This window comes from Amblyomma americanum, chromosome 1 (assembly GCF_052857255.1).
Source record: "Amblyomma americanum isolate KBUSLIRL-KWMA chromosome 1, ASM5285725v1, whole genome shotgun sequence".
In the NCBI taxonomy this organism is placed as follows: domain Eukaryota; kingdom Metazoa; phylum Arthropoda; class Arachnida; order Ixodida; family Ixodidae; genus Amblyomma; species Amblyomma americanum.
The window spans coordinates 447,116,456-447,133,687 of NC_135497.1; the positions used below are offsets into that span (position 1 = coordinate 447,116,456).

Here is a 17,232-nt window from a genome sequence, read left to right on the forward strand (position 1 = left end):
TGATGTGCGCAGAAATGTATACTACTTAATTGAACAGCATAACAGTATCCAGCCTGTAATGAAGTCACGCAAAATGAAATCCATACCATGACAAGACTGGAAACAAAAATAACATGATGGCTAGTAAAACCTGATTAATTCGGAGTTCAAAGAACCGACAGAAATGCCCGGGTTATTTGAAGGTCGATTTATAAAATTCCCCGCGGCCCAGAAAAAAAAAAAAACTACCAACAATGCAGTAGTCTTATGAGGCGGCTCTATCGTGCAAACACCTGTAAGCCAGTGACGAGCCGCCCGTTTTAGTGTGCTGGGAGAACAGCACAAATGCAAGCAAGTTGCCGGGGAACACATACTGGCGTCGGAATGGCGAGACTACCTCTAAAAAGGAAAAAAAAAAAATCACCAGCGACGCGTCAGTCAGCGTCTGAAAGCGGCACGGTGCTGAGATTGGACTGCTGGCGAATGCACGGGCCGACAGTTGCGATTGCCACGGGCGAGTGGCGAAGCTCAGAAACCAAAACTACGCGGCCAGGTTATTTTTTTTACCTAGTGACAGGGGCCCTCCGAACATTGTCACGCCTGCCGTTTCGCCCACTTAATAGGTGCATGGGTTACAGTGCACTATGCAATAGGCGGGATTTTTACAGGATCGCTTGCCCTGTTGCGACACCTCGACTCGCCCCTTTGGGAGCCTCACGTGAAATTCCGCAAGTAGGCTTTCCCGCATAGCGTAGTTGACCAAAATAAGATGGCGGTGGTCACGCTTAGAGAGTTGAGGTGACAGAACGAATGCCATGCGTGTGGGCATTAGTTAGATAACATATTACGGAAGGATAAAAAATAAACGCGCTTTCGCCTTGCGATGTTAGAAGCGGGTCGTCCCCCATCTTGTTCGCAGCACGTGTGGTATGTGGGAAAGCCCACTTGCGGAATTGCGCACAAGGTCAAGCCTAGCGGCATCGGAATGCGATCGGTCCACGCGATAAACGATAGAGAAGAAAGAGAACAGGGCCTTTATATTCTTTTCCTGGAACTTTAAACTCTATATTCAGATATTGCGCTTTTGCCACGAACAAATTTACGAAAGTCGGCGCGAGATACGATCACTGCTGAGTATTCAGCAATTTTCGAATCTTCGGAAATTCACGAATATCATTTCTCGAATACGAATATGAACCGAATATAAAACATATTCGATTCGCATTTGAAATTTCGAATATTCACACACCCAATCCCAATTCGAAATCCCAAGCACGTAGGGGATGAGTGCTATCATAGCAGTCATCTCCTACGTGCTTGGGATTTCGCACAATCTTAAGAAAGTGGGACAACATTCTGGCGTTAGTCTTGTTCACCGCGCCAAAAAAGCTCATGAGTTTGTATAGGTTAAGTTCCCTAATGCATATGCGGAATCCGGTTCGCACTATAAAACACAGGGATGCCTTTGTACCTTGCCAGAGGGGTGTCGTCCACAAACTTCCACTTTCATGTGGAAGGCACTATATGGGCCAAACTGGAAGATGCTTGAACATCTGGCTGCAGGGCACATTAAGCACCATTTTTGGCTTGCTTGTATGTTATGTGTTAGCTCATCTTTTGTCGGCTGGTATATGTATCATACTATCAGAACTTGGTGACGTCATGAGGAACCTTGTGTTATCCATTAGTGTACTAAAGGAGTGCAACTCCATGTGACTTTATATTGCTTACTGTATCGAGTGTATTGACTAGTAAATCGTATAAGCTGGTGTTGCGTCTACACAGTTCCAGTGTACCAAATCTGGTCTGATAGTTTTTGAGCAGAGTGTGTGTGTTTGCCCATGCTGTCCTTGTGAAGAAGTGACGAAGAAGTGTTCTTGCAGCCAAGTGGAAGCAGTAGTGTCAGTGGACGGGAAGCATGGACCGTGTCCACCCCAGAGTTTGGACATGGCCGAGTGCTTAGCAGCCCTGGAAGTGGCGGCTGACCCCCATGAGCGGCCACCCTTTGAACCAATCTGCGCGGCTGACTGGGTCGAAGCATTGCAGGTATGGGCTCTTCTTTTCATTTGGGCTCCAGACAGCGAGGTGTCGAAGTTGGGGACACTAGACAAACACCTTGCTTGCATGAGCCACATTTGTTGAGGTGTACAGCTTCATGATTAACATTAAGTTCTTCCAAAGGCACCTTTACCTTCTCATCCAGCCTCTTGCCGAAATGGGAGGTCCCTTTGCACATCTCTTCTTTAAATTGCCGCAACCTGTTGCAGACGCGCTTTCAGAAAGTGGCACCATTTCCGTGCACTTACTTCAGCAATGCAGAGCGCTTTTAGTGCAGTAGAATTACTAGCCGCACTTTACGGATTTCGGGCATACATGCCAATCAGAGGTGTGACTCATATGCGACGTCACAAGCAACGCAACCAATCAGAGCCCCACAGATTACGTCACAGGCTGCTCCGCTGCAGACCCCTGGAATATCCCAAAGCAACAGGTTAAGAAAGAGAATCTCACGTCGCTTCGCATCTATGAGAAGCGCATTCAATACAAATAAATCATTCTTCCTGGCACCGCATGCCTGTTCAGACGCATCTGTCTGTTGCGTTCAACACTAATGCCTGCTTGGACGCCTCTGTCTCGGTGGCGCTCAAACCGTATGCTGGCTTGGACGCATGTCTTGGGTATGGAGTGTGAGGCGGGGCATTCCAGATTGTCTAAATAAGAACTTGGCTGTGCTAAACAGCTTAAACAGCAGCGAGCTCTAGTGCTACTGCACGATATTTCACGCCTAGCCATGCTGATCCATCTGCAAATTTTTTTCACTGGTCTGCTTAATTTGTAGTGAGGCAGTTAATTTGTTGGGGCTCACTTTTCCAGCTCACTGTCATTCACCGTCAATTTGCCTCCTCACATAAGCTGGTAGCTTAACTATGCTTACCTCGTAATTAACATTACTTATGCTGTGGAGGCATTCTCTTGTTGCCCACTCACGTGCACAGTGCACCAATGCAACATTGCCACAGCAGGAATTGCTTTGTGATGGGGTAACTTTGAATGACTGTCATTGCTTCAGGTTGCACACATGCTATAGTAACATGGTACATTCATTTCTCTCTGTCTCAGGGGATTCTCTAGGGATACAAAGATGCACATAAGCAAAGGCAGTGCAGGCAGATTTTTTGCACATGTAGGAGTGGTTTTTGAATTGTGTACTGCAGTTTTCTTGTGTTGCTTGACCTTAGTAAGTGGAACTTGGCACATCTAGGATTGGACTGGGTGTACATGCACTAATAATTGATCAATGGCAGCTATTAGCTGCTGACACCTACCACCGTAGTGTGCATTGTACTTTTTTTATAGCATTGCTGCAGTGATTGCAGTCCTCCAGGTTTCTGGAAGGAATTGGAAAAATACAAATATGGTCACAGTAGAGGTAAATCTCTTTGAACACTCCATATTAGGGATGTGCGAATATTGAAATTTTCGAATACGAATCGAATACGAATATGAAGAAAAAATGGCTTCGAATATAGAATCGAATATCGAATATCTGGTCAGCACAAAAAATAAATTCATGAAAGATAAACAAGCAAACATTGTTGCTCATATTTTTTTCAAAATAGTGTATGGCCTTTGCAACTGAAATAAACAAAACTATACTGCCTGAGCACCGTATAAAATAAACATGATGTGTGCAGAAATGTATACTACTTAATTGAACAGCATAACAGTATCCAACCTGTAATGTGGTCACGCAAAATGAAATCCATACCATGACAAGACTGGAAACAAAAAATAACATGGTGGCTAGTAAAACCTCATTAATACGGAGTTCAAAGAACCAACAGAAATCCCTGGGTTATTCGAAGGTTGATTTATAAAATGCCCCGCGGCCGGGGAAAAAAAAGAACTACCGAAGATGCGGTAGTCTTATGAGGCGGCTCTATCGTGCAAATACCTGTAATAAGCCCGTGACAAGCACCGAGTTTCGGCGTGCTGGAAGACATTGCGAACGTAAGCGAGATGAGAACACACATTGACATCGGAATGGCGAGACAGCTTCTTAAAAGGAAAAAAAATAACCAGCGACGCGTCAGTCAGCGTCTGAAAGCGGCACGGTGCTGAGATTGGACTACTGGTGAATGCGCGGGCCGACAGTTTCCATTGCCATGGTCGAGTGGCGAAGCTCAGAAACCAAAACTACGCGGCCAGGTTATTTTTTTTACCTAGTGACAGGGGCCCTCCGAACGTTGTCACGCCTGCTGTTGCGCCCACTTAAGAGCGGCATGAGTTGTTGTGCACCATGCAATAGGCGGGATTTTTACAGGATCGCTTGCCCTGTTGTGACCCCTCGACTCGCCCCTTTGGGAGCCTCACGCGAAATTCCGCAAGTAGGCTTTCCCGCATAGCGTAGTTGACCACAATAATAATAATAATAGAGATTTATTCATCACAACGATGAAAAGGGCCGAGGAAAAAAGCCAGCAAGGCTTGACGAGCCCTCGGCCCCTACATATACAAAGGCATCAGCGGAACAAAGAATACATATTGTGCAACAGTATCACAATAACAAAATTAGTACTACAAACTTTTGATGCAAACACTGAATAAAAAGGAAAAATGAAAAGATTATAAAAGCAGACTAATTTTTGAAACACAGGAAATGTTTACAAAGGTCACGGATCGGCGTACTAATTATGTCAATATTTTTATGATGTAACGTGTTTAGGTGTTTAGGCAACTGGAAGGCAATCATTTGTAATCCGTAGTTTGTTCTTGGAGTTTTAGTCTGCCACGGGGAGTGTTGTCTAGTGTTATACAGCTTCTCGCTCGGCGTTAGGGAGGCCAGTCTCCCCAAATAATCAGTATGACGAAGTAGCTCCTTCTTATATCTCGAAAGCAGTTGAAAACTATAGATGTCAAAAATTTTCATAATACATGCATCTTCAAAGTACTGGTTTGTATGCTGGTTGAAACTAAGCTGGAATATGCACCTTATCGCTTTCTATAAGATGGCGGTGGTCACGCTTAGAGAGTTGAGGTGACAGAACGAATGCCATGCGTGTGGGCATTAGTTAGATAACATATTACAGAAGGATAAAAAATAAACGCGCTTTCGCGTTGCGATGTTAGAAGCGGGTCGTCCCCCATCTTGTTCGCAGCACGTGTGGTATGTGGGAAAGCCCAGTTGCGGAATTGCGCACAAGGTCAAGCTTAGCGGCATGGGAATGCGATAGTTCCGCGCGATAAACGATGGAGAAGGAAGAGAACAGGGCCTTTATATTATTTTCCTGGAACTTTAAACTCTATATTCAGATAATTTGCCCAGATATTGTGCTTTTGCCACAATCAAATTTACGAAACTCGGCGCGGTATACGATCGCTGCTGAGTAGTCGGGAATTTTTGAATATTCGGAAATTAACGAATATCATTTCTCGAATACGAATATGAAACAAATTCGATTCGTGTTCAAAATTTCGAATATTCGCACACCCCTACTCCATATTTTGTGCAATTGCAGTTCACAGTTTAGGCCCACCTGATGTTATATTAGCTTCAAAGAGTAGCTGTCCTGAATCGTTCAGTGATGGTACATCTGGAAACCACGATTTCACGTTCTGTAGAGATAGCTTGAGTGGGCGTGCAATATGTTATGAAGTGTTTGACTTGACTCATGAACTTCGTGTCCAGCCTGCCATCTCTGTTGCACAGTGCGAGTGTCTTCTGCAGAATCAACGGTGCTCATATCTTAATTTGTGGGGCTGTGAATGCTGTTTGTATCGTTTGATTTTATTTTATTTGGAACCACTTGGTGGGCTTTTGGTGGACATTTGGCATTTCCTGCTGTGTTTAGAGGTGAAAAAACTTCTACATTAGCTTGGCACTTTCTGTAATAATTTTTGTTGTGACAAATTAGTGGGATTGTCAAAATATTTGAATGTTTCGAGTAATGATATGCAGAAAACTCTGGATACTTTTGAGGTATATTGAGGTTGGAAAATATATAGGGAAATGTGCCGGTAATTAGGAAAACAAAAGAAATCAGTCATGAAATACAACCGGTGGCCGAATATTGGGAACCTACGGGATTGCACAAATATTCGATAAATGAACTTTGCGGAAAAGGTCACTTAACTCCAAATTTCTGAGCTAAGCAGTTGATTTTATGCTCTCGAAGTGATCACCTACGGCTGCACTGTGTATGATGGGAGAAAGCACAAATGTGAACTGCACTGCGCCCATTGTGCGGAGGGTCCTGAAATGGAAAAAATGGAAAAGATGAGAACGCACAACTACCAACCGTGCACCATTGTCATTGGCTTTGAAACCAGTGATATGTTACACATTCTTCAATGGCACAAATTAAATGCAATGCAAAATGTCAAATTATTGTAGTTATCACGATGAAAAAGTTTGGACCATGTCTTAGAACAAAATGATTCAGCTCAGAAAACTCCCATCTGCGCTTTAAAAAGCAGTGAACTTCCCGTATCGTTGCCGCAAATTTCTCCAGCACTGTTCTGGGCTTACGTATGTGGCAGAGCTCCAGCGTCAACTTGTCGACTATGGCAGGGCACCATTGGTTGGTTTCTACCTCGCGTATGTGCTTCTGGGCCTCTTGGCTCCATTTCTGAGCACCTGTCACCTGTAGCAGTTGGGCATGGAAGCCGTATTTGCGGCTCAGCATGCGCACTCGAGACGTCCACACAGTCACAGGGCTCTTGAAGCTCATGTTGCAGAACACACAGCATGCCCATCTCTGGTTGTTCATTTGGCAAAGTCAACCCTCTGAGGCCAGCTTGCTGCTTGCTTCTCGCGCCTCCAATGACAACCACCCCATGTCGCCTGTATGGCTTCAATGGCCACGCATCCCACTTCACGCTGCCCGCATTTTCAGCCACGCTCGGGTACCACTGCTTTTGGCAAAGATTAGCGTGCGCCCCCTTCGCAGGATGAAGTCATTATTTGAAAGGATCGGTGCCGCCTCTCGCTTCACTGCAGCTAGTTGGGAGAGACACGTGTGTGGCGTTTTTTGGGCAAAACGCCTGTGTGTTGTGTGCCCCAGTGCACGAAACACTCGCAGTATGGCTGGGGAATGTCTCGGTTTCCGAGGCAAGGCAAACGGCGACTGCTTTGGCTGGTAAAAACCAATCGAGACAAGTGCAGCCTGTGATCAGGTCATGCGTTTGCATGTGTGCAGTGCAAGTAATACCTTTTTCTCTGTAAGCCAAGTTCACGGCTAACTAGTGTGTACATTGTTACTGCATTTACCTTTTATGTATTACTGGTCTTTCTCGTATAGTATTATGTGTGCCTGTGTAATTTTCTTCTGGATAATGCAGTGCTTTGCCTTTAATCACTTGGTGTATGCTGGGTAGCATGTGCCTAAGCATATGAATGGTGTGCCGCCCTGGTCATCATGCTTTGGCAGGTTTTTTCTTGCATTGAAAACAGCATGTGCACCTCTTTCATTTCATTTCTTCATTCTGCCTGCTATCCTTTATTTCCGCTGCCCCAGCTCAGGTGCCTTCGTAGCGATGGCAGATGCCGGGGCTAGCAAAAATCTTTTCCTTCCCTTTTATTATTATTTTAATAAACCACGACTACTATGATGCAGTGCCATGTACAGAGAGCCCAAAGCCTGCTTTTGTCTTCTGCTTGATGCGCTGCCGTTGTAGGGAACTTCGATTGGCTTTGTCCTATGTGGTAAGCGATGAATTGATGCTTACTTTGCCTTTGGAGACCAGAAGTGTTTTAGAGGCAACAGCCAACCAGACAAAATAGAAAGTCGCATTTGAGGGCTTGGGCACATTCACATTGGCGAGTCGCAGATGTCGCACAACCGATTTCACTCGATTTGTTATGGTTGCGGAGCACTAGAAAAGCGGGGAGGGAGTGTAATGAATCGGCTTAAATCTGTAACGTGGCCTATGCTGTAAGATCACTTCTTGTACCACATGAGGCTAAGAAGAAAGGGCTAAGAAAAAAAACACAGGTGACAGTTTCTGTGTTGATCACATTGGGTGCAACAGACTGCCACTTCCAATTTTTAAATGATCGCGCAGTCCAATTGTCAACCTAGCTTAGATAAGACCTTGTCCGCTGAGCTGTATCTACTGCAAAGCCCTGGACTGTAGCCCCGGTGAAGTTTTGTATTTTAATATGTCAAACGCGCAACTGGAGTTTATGGTAAGAACTTTTTAAAAATGTTTGGTTGCAATTAGGGGTGTGTGAATATTGAAATTTTCGAATACGAATCGAATACGAATATGAAGGAAAAATGGCTTCGAATATCGAATCGAATATCGAATATCTGGTCAGCACAAAAAATAAATTCAGAAAAGATAAATAAGGAAACATTGTAGCTCATATTTTTCTCAAAATAGTGTATGGCCTTTGCAACTGAAATAAATAAAGCTAGACTGCCTGAGCACGGTATAAAAAAAAACATGATGTGTGCAGAAATGTATACTACTTAATTGAACAGCATAACAGTATCCAACCTGTAATATGGTCATGCAAAATGATATCCATAACGTGACAAGACTGTAAACAAAAATAACATGATGGCTAGTAAAACCTCATTATTAGTTCGGAGTTCAAAGAACCAACAGAAATGCCCGGGTTATTCGAAGGTCGATTTATAAAATGCCCTGCGGCCCTGAAAAAAAAAAACAACTGCCAAAAATGCGGTAGTCTTATGAGGCGGCTCTATCGTGCAAACACCTGTAATAAACCCTTGACGAGCACTGAGTTTTGGCGTGCTGGAAGACATCGCGAATGTAAGCGGGATGGGAACGCACATTGACATCGGATTGGCGAGACTGCTTCTAAAAAGGAAAAACATTTGGACCAGTGACGCATCAGTCAGCGTCTGAAAGCGGCACGGTGCTGGGATTGGACTACTGGCGAATGCACGGGCCGACGCGATTGCCACGGGCGAGTGGCGAAGCTCAGAAACCAAAACTACGCGGCCAGGTTATTTTTTTGATTTAGTGACAGGGGCCCTCCGAACGTTGTCATGCCTGCCGTTACGCCCACTTAAGAGGTGCATGGGTTACAGTGCGTCATACAGTAGGCGGCATTTTTACAGGATTGCTTGTCCTGCTGTGACACCCCGACTCGCCCCTTCGAGAGCCTCACGCGAAATTCCGCAAGTAGTCTTTCCCGCATAGCGTAGTTGACCAAAACAAGCTGATAGTGTTCACGTTCAGAGAGTTATTAAGGTGACAATGAATGCCATAGGTGTGGGCAATAATTATATAACATGTTACAGAAGGATAAAAAATAAATGTGCTTTTGTGTTGCAATTGTTAGAAGTGGGTTGTCCCCATCTTGTTCGCAGCAAGTGTGGTATGTGGGAAAGCCCACTTGGGGAATTGCGCACGAGGACTTGCCTAGCGGCATCGGAATGTGATCGGTCCAAGCGATAAACGACGGAGCAGAAAGAGAACAGGGCCTTTGTATTGTTTCCCTGGAACTTTGGACTCTATATTCAGATAATTTGCCCAGATATTGCGCTTTTGTAACAATCAGATTTACGAAAGTCGGCGCGGTATACGATCGCTGACGAGTATTCGGGAATTTTCGAATATTTGGAAATTCTCGAATATCAATTTCTTGAATACGAATATGAACCGATTATGAAACATATTTGATTCGTATTCGAACTTTCGAATATTCGCACACCCCTAGTTGCAATGTACAATTTTTTAAAGTGCCACCAAAAAGATGTTCGAGCTTGGCTTTAAAATTCTTGCATCATGTAGAGTATAAGTCACCAAGCGTTCATGCCGCGTACGAGACCTCAAAAGAGAGCAGGAAATTTACAACACATTTTTACAACACATTCCCGCTTTCTCATATGCGGTGACACGCAGTGCTGGGCTTTCGCGCAAAACCTGGCATACGATGTCATGTCGTGCAAGTCATGTCAGCAGCCGGGGGTTTCATTGGTTTGCCGCGCCAGACTCTTTCAGACGTCACGTAGCTACCATGGCCGTGGCCACTGCGTGCGCCGGCAGCTAGCAGATTGTAGGGGAGGGGCTGAGTGGGTAGGGCCGGCAGAGGAGCGCTAACGTTTTGGCGTGTGAGAAGTGACGAGAGGAGAGGGAAAGGTGCGAAGACACGGAAGTTCACATTTTTTGACTGCATATAACTCAGCTTCCACAAAACGTGTTAAAAAAATTCTTGCTGGAGGATATTTGTGAAGCGGTGTCCTGTACCATCCCAGACATACCGGAACTTTATTGAGAGCCCCTTTCTGAGGCCCTTTAAAGATTAAGTGTACAAATAAAAGAAGCTATTCACACTGACAATGAAAACACTTCATTGCCAGAATTTTGAACACACATTAATGTGAACTGAAGAAAAATGACCATGCATTGTTTATATTATAAAATGTTTATATATTAATAGTATGGCAAAGACAGACAGGTTACTGTATAGTGTGTAACTTATGACTTACCGTATTTACACGATTGTAAGTCGACTCTAATGTAAGTCGACCCCCCATATCACATTTCCGAAAAATAAAAAAAGACTTCCGAGGTTGTTTAAGCTTGGCCTTGAATAGTTGAACGCGATAGCATTATCCAGCGGTCGCCATTTATTGCCAGCCGCCATCGGCTGCTGCGCGTGGGTGTGCCTGTGGGCACATTCCAAAACGAAAATGTATTAGTCACTGGACTACCCGTCCACACTTGCGCCATCATCCTCACTAGCGCTGCTGTCGTGATTGCTGCCGCGGTCCCACAGCATGTCATTCTAACGTCGTCGTCCAGCGAAATCCCGCACTTCGCAAACAGCCACATCACGACATAGCTTGGAACAGCTGAAAATTTTTCTCGCTGCAGCTGCCACACCTTTATCACCCATTGCGAACGTTGAACTTGCGGTCTGACGCGTGGCTGTTTGTTTCTTTTCCGTAAAAAATGGCAGCCATCTTGAATGTAGCCGTGAACGAGCGCCGATCGCTTGCCGGACCTGGAGCACAAATGATGACTGACGAAGCACTACATTAAAAACTTGTGAAACGCGGCCGGCAGCAGTCAAATGCATCAGGGCCAAAGAGAAACTATGCGTGAATGGCGTCGGCTCTTCCGTCGGCTACCGACACTCCCCGGCACCGCTGCCATTTCGAGTGGGGGTGCCACCTCGATTGGAACAGCGGCCCTTCCATCAACTGTCAACACTCCCTTGAGTGCCGAGTGCGCATTTGAAAGTAAAAAAAAAATGTGTTGGACGCTTGAGCTTCCCGTAGAACGCGATTGCGTCACCGGGCCATCGCCGCTTATCAGCAACTGCAGTCAGCAACTGCAGTCAGCAGCCACGTGTGGGGTGCCAGTTTGCTGCTTATCGATAGCCACCATCGGCTGCCGCCCGCGTGCGTGGGGAGGGGATGCCAGTTCTGCGCAGTGACATAGCAGCTGCTCAAGGCCAGCACCAAGAGCGATGCGACGGAGCCACGCAGCAAAAATGCAGCCACGCTGTAGCATGCCCGATATCTCGTTAGTCTCGCTTTTACTTATAGTGCAATGTTTTCGTTTCGATTGTAAGTCGACCACTCTACTTCGGATTTTCAAATTTTGAAAAATAGGTCGACTTACAATCGTGTAAATATGGTAATAAAAATCACACATGAAAAGAAAAAAAATGGAATTATTCATTATAGTAAACGCAATAAGAATACATAGTATACATCTAAGAACTAGAATAACGAGAAAGAATGGTCATGGAATACGTGATAATTATTAGCAGAAATATGCGATAATAAAAATGTAACCATACAGAGCTGCAAAATTGTTACTAAGCAGCAACCTGGAGGGAGAATAAGGACGACTAAAAAAGGAGTCTGGTGGTGTGTGTGGTCTGTCTCGTCTTAAGTCCACCTAATGTCGATCTGGAATAATTTCCAGTGCTTGAAAAGCTGTTAGCATTGCACAACAATGGCAGTATAACGTCACAGCAAAAAAGTAAGCTTGTGGCAGCTCAGGTGCCAGCTAAAATAACCATTTGAAGTTGTTGGGTGTCACTGCTGTATTGTGCCGTCAGCAGAGCAAAGATTTGAGTATCACCAGCATTCATCTGTACTCAGTGCAGCATCATACAGCATGTGTTTGGAGCCAGTTGTTGACTGCAGAACATGACTAGGAAACAGCATCTGTTGTGTCACCATGTCCCTTGGCTGCACGCTGTTTTCTAAGTTAATCATGCTGCCAGCAGCCAAACGGCTTTGCTGCAGTAGCTAAGCACGGTGGTTTACTGCTGCCAACAGAACTTTAGCACCTTCATACGGTAAATGTGGCCAGGCAAGCTCGGAAATGGTGGCAATGGCAACACATTACTGTATTGGCCGTACAGCTGTTTGGCAGTCCTAAAACTGCATAATAAAGGCAGGCGTCGATTTGTTATTGAAAATAAGAATTACAGCCTGTTGTCTGCCTGCGGGGTAGGTGTCAAGATGGTGGATGCCATAGCGGACCACATGGTTGTCTCCACCCTGCACAGTGGCGAGGGAGTGCGCGTGTATCGAGGTACCCTACGTGGACTAGGGTGCCTAACATGGGTAGATTTCGCAGTTGACTTTCAAGTGCACAATGTTCGCTTTCATCATGACAATGACACTGGGCGATGTAGTTCAACTTTGTGCTGGCATTTACATTTTAATTTCATTTTGTTACTCATTAAAACAACAAAGCTTTGAATGTATTCATTGCTGCCATTATTAATACAGAAAAGAAAGTTTCCTCGGTGCACACAGTTGAGGAACTTTGACTTGCTATCGCCAGATGGTATCATAGTGTGTTACACTTCTTGGGCACTGCGCGTACAACACTATACTATTCTCCATCTCATAAGTTCCTTGAAGCACTATTGGAGCTAGAGACCTTCTCAGCCAATCAGAAGAGTGTATTAAACGTCTTTCTCTGCGCCTCGTTGTCTGCTTGTCGTCTGCTCACAGCGTATGCAGATATGGCTCGAAAAGAGTGTAAATAGACGCTTTTTACATACACTAAACATAAGCATTTTGCAGGATGTTATGCTCTTTGTCACACGTGCACTTTTAATTCAGTGTATCCAAACGGAGACGTAATTATGAAGAGATGCCATTAAATGTTGGCATCCCTTTTGTATCGGGAAGGTGGTGAGTGTCACCTTGCCCGATGAATAAAGTGCTTAATTGTTTGATCTCTTCTGGAGCTGTCTATCTCCTTTTTTAAAGTTTGAATCCTGTTCTGTTCATTTTCTTTCTCCACCATTCACCGCTATTTTTAATGTTGTAAGCTATATTAGTACTTTGATTTCTGTGGCGTTTGGTGGAGTTTCTTCATTCTGCTTTTGCACCATCAGTACTCCAGTCTTCTCTTGTTTGTCTCTACAACAGTCGATGTGTTAATTTTTCTTTCACTGTCCTTAAAACCCAGAGCTACTGGAAGGCTGAATATGTCCTTTCTGACATCTCGTTGTATAGCTTTGCAGTCTACTAGAACATGTTTGTTTTCTACACTGGTCCCGTATAGTACACAAATGTCATCTCCCTGTTCATACTTGCTTCTATATTATCTGGTTCTGAAGCAACCTGACCTAGCCTCATATAGAAGGGCACTGCCTCTTGAATTATCATACAGTGTTTTCTTCCGGATTTTATTTTTACCAGCTCTGAGTTCATGCAATGATTCCTTTATTCGCATTTTTTGCCTCCGCTTAGCAGTCTTGGTTTTACGCACTTTCTTTTTGATGTTTGTTATTGCCCTGTTGTTGCCTGCGTATCCTGTTGTAAGCTTTCTAGTACTTTTCCTCCATCGCGTGTAAATGTTTTTACTGTAAAAATACATGAAGACTTTGGCTGCCCACTGTTTTTCCTCCATTTTTCGTAGTCTTTCCTGTTCTTCCCTCGCCTCAAAGGACGACCAACCCGTATCCCCCTGTACAGCTTCGCTTGTTGTCTTTCCATGCACCCTTAAAGCAAAATATTAGCCCACTGTTCTTTGGTTAATCTCTAATCTTTATACTGCATTTTAAGCACAGTAACACATTCGCAAAAGTCAGTCCCGGAACCATTACACCCTTCCACAATCCTTGTATTGCTTCTTTTCTATTGTATCCCCATATTGTTCTATGCTTCATTGTGGCCGCATTCCTCTTTCCTTTCGCCATGAGATGTTCTCCATGGGTCTTTAAATATTCTTTTTCTTCATCAGTCCACAACCCGGGATATCTGTACTTCTCTGTGTGCAGTATTTCGCACTCCCACATTGGTACTGTTCTAGTGCCGCTAGTGTAAAATGCATAACACCAGATTTTTGAGCACTGAATTCGAATCCAATGTTTGCTGCTGTCTTTCCACCGATATCTGAGAGAGTTTTAGCTCACTTTGGCTATCTCCAAAAAGTACCACATCATTTGTGCACACTAAACCCGAAAGACATTGGGCTGTTGTTTGTCCTTGTTGACTATCCGCTAAATTGAACCCAGCTCCGCTCTCCTCTAGTTTGCATTCCATCTTTGCTATTTAAGTCATGAACAGCAGTGGCGACAAGGGGCACCCCTGTTGTAAACCCTTTTCTCTGTTCACTTGCTTTGTACTATTTAATCCTTGCCAGTTTATTTGCATTATAATATCCTTGTATAACACCTTTATGAGCTAAATTACTTAGGCATCTGGCCCCACTTCCTGTAGAAAATCCCACAGTACTTTCCGGCTTACATTGTCATATCCACCTTTATGTTTAGAAAACTCAACCGTAGCGGCTTGTTTTGCGTTCTAGCTATTTCTATACACTGTGTTACTACAAACAGATTGTCCTCCAAATGTCTGCCCTACCTAAAACCATTTTACAGTTCTCCCAGTATTCCCTTTTTCTCTATCCATGTTTGCAGATTAGCCTGCATCGCAAGCCTTCATTTAACCGACATTATCGTGATTGCTCTGTATGAGTCAGTCCTTGCTCTCTCTCTTTACTGTTCTAAATTAAGCTTAGTCTGCTGCGCAGCAAATCTTCTGGCACCTGCTCACTCTGAAAGACTTGCTGTATAGCTTTAAACAATGCCTCCTTACTTTTCAGCCCCAGCTCAGTAGTCAACCTTATCAGAATTGCATCAGGACTGGGTGCTGTACTCTTAGGAATCCTTTCCAACACACTCCTCCAGTCCAGGTTCCCAAACCTTGACTTGTCTGCCATCTTCAGCATTGTAGTGGCTGTTGGCTTAGAAAGCACCTTCCTCGCCCTGTATAAAATTGTGTATGGGTTCGGTCTTGGACCGTCCCTATTATTTTCTCTCACCTCCATCATCCAACAAGCACTTTCCATTTTAATTTTCGTGTCTACGAGTTCGTGGACATAAAACTTGCGTTGTTGGTTCATGTCCCATTTTCTATCCACTTCCTCCAGACTATTCCCGGCCCTCTTGGCCGCTCTGTGCTCCCTCGATGCCTGTCTCCCTAGTTGAATTGCCTGTTTAATTTCCGCATCCTGCCAGCTTCAAGGCTTCTTTCTGCGTTTCCAGTAGTTCTTTTGTTCTACCGTTTTCATTTCTGCTGCCGCAGTGGCTCAGTGGTTACGGCGCTTGGCTGCTGACCCCGAAAGACGCGGGTTCGATCATGGCCGTGGCGGTCGAATTTCGATGGAGGCTAAATGCTGGAGGCCTGTGTACTGTGCGATGTCAGTGCACGTCAAAGAACCTCAGGTGGTGGAAATTGCCGGAGCCCTTCACTACGGCGTCTCTCATAGCCTGAGTCGCTTTGGGATGTTAAACCCCCATAAATTAAACTTTCCCATTTCTTTCTGGATTAAGCCAGTTAGTTTGTCATATCCCCAGCTTTTGTTGTGAATTGTGCTACTTCTTTCTCCACTCGTTCCACTATGTCCGCCACTTGTTTGCTGGTCAAAATGGTTTTGTCTTCTTCCTGTCCTAACTCGGTTTTTCTGTCTACACTGCAGCAGTAGAGGGTGATATCTATTTATGGTCACTGCCTAAACTGCAGAAACCCTCTTCATCTGTTTTAATTTTCTTTAAAATTTTATAAACATGTTCGGTAACAATGCTGCATGTTGTCAACGCTTCTTAATACGCTGAACGAAGGTGTCTGCATCGAGGTCAGCGTCAGAGTCGCAGTAAAGGTCAACGGGCAACATAGCATCCAACGGACTGGTCACTTGCCGACCGAAGCTGAAAGGGGGTCAGTTGGGTTGTCTCCTGCAGGGCGGTGTTGTACGCAAACGTTACGTACGGCAGAATGGTGTCCCAACTTCGGTGCTCGACATTAACATACATAGAAAGCATGTCGGCTAGTGTGCGGTTGAGTCGCTCTACCAACCCGTTTGTCTGTGGGTGATAGGCCATAGCACGTCGATGTCTAATGTGCGTCAGAGTCATCACGGACTGGGTTAAGTGGGCAGTGAAAGCAGTTCCCCGGTCAGTAACAGCAACGGCGGGGGCTCCATGACGCAGGACAATGTTGTGGACGAAGAACTGCGCCACTTCAGCAGCAGTGCCTTTGACAAGGGACGTGGTCTCAGCGTACCGTGTCAGGTAGTCGGTGGCAACGACGATCCAACGCTTTCCAGACGAAGACTTCGGAAAAGGGCCAAGGAGGTCCATGCCCAATTGGTGAAAAGGTGTCTTCGGTGGATCGACGGGGTGAAGAAATCCGGCTGGTTTCAACGGAGGAGACTTCCGATGTTGGCAGTCACGGCATGTTTTTACGTAGGCCCGCACCAGTGGGAGTAACCTGGGCCAATAATACTTCTGCTTAATGCGCGCGAGTGTACGACTTACTCAGAGATGGCCGGCGGAGGGTGCATCACGACAGGCACTTAAAACCTCTGGCCGCAGCTGCGATGGTACGGCAAGCAGGAACGCTTCTTTGTTGCTGGAAAAGTTGCACTTCTAGAGAACACCAGATTGTAAAGTGAAGGTGTGGAGTCCACGACGAAAAACACACGGGATGCGAGCGTCGAAGCCTTCGAGGTAATTGATGAGCGGTGCGAACTCAAAAGTCCGCCCGCTGAAGCTGCGCCATTTTAGTGGTACTAACAGCGCCCAGGAAAGGAAAATCATCAGTGGGTTCTTCGGGACCTATTGTGATAGGCGCGCGTGACAAACAGTCCGCATCCTGATGCTTACGGCCCGACTTGTTAAGTCGTAGTCTTGCAAGCGTAAGCTCCATTTAGCCAAGTGTCCTGAGGGGTCTTTGAGGCTCGCCAGCCATCATGAGGAGTGGTGGTCGCTTATCACACGGAAGGGTCGCC

General features: G+C 45.2%; 1 protein-coding gene across 1 annotated transcript in view; it reads left to right on the forward strand.

Annotated features, from left to right (window-relative positions):
• Positions 1–17,232, forward strand: part of LOC144115953 (transcriptional adapter 1-like) — a 73,366-nt gene that overhangs the window by 26,500 nt on the left and 29,634 nt on the right. The window contains exon 8 of the mRNA XM_077650589.1: positions 1,863–2,025. Coding sequence (XP_077506715.1) covers positions 1,863–2,025 — 163 coding nt within the window. The remainder of the gene's footprint in view (positions 1–1,862; positions 2,026–17,232) is intronic.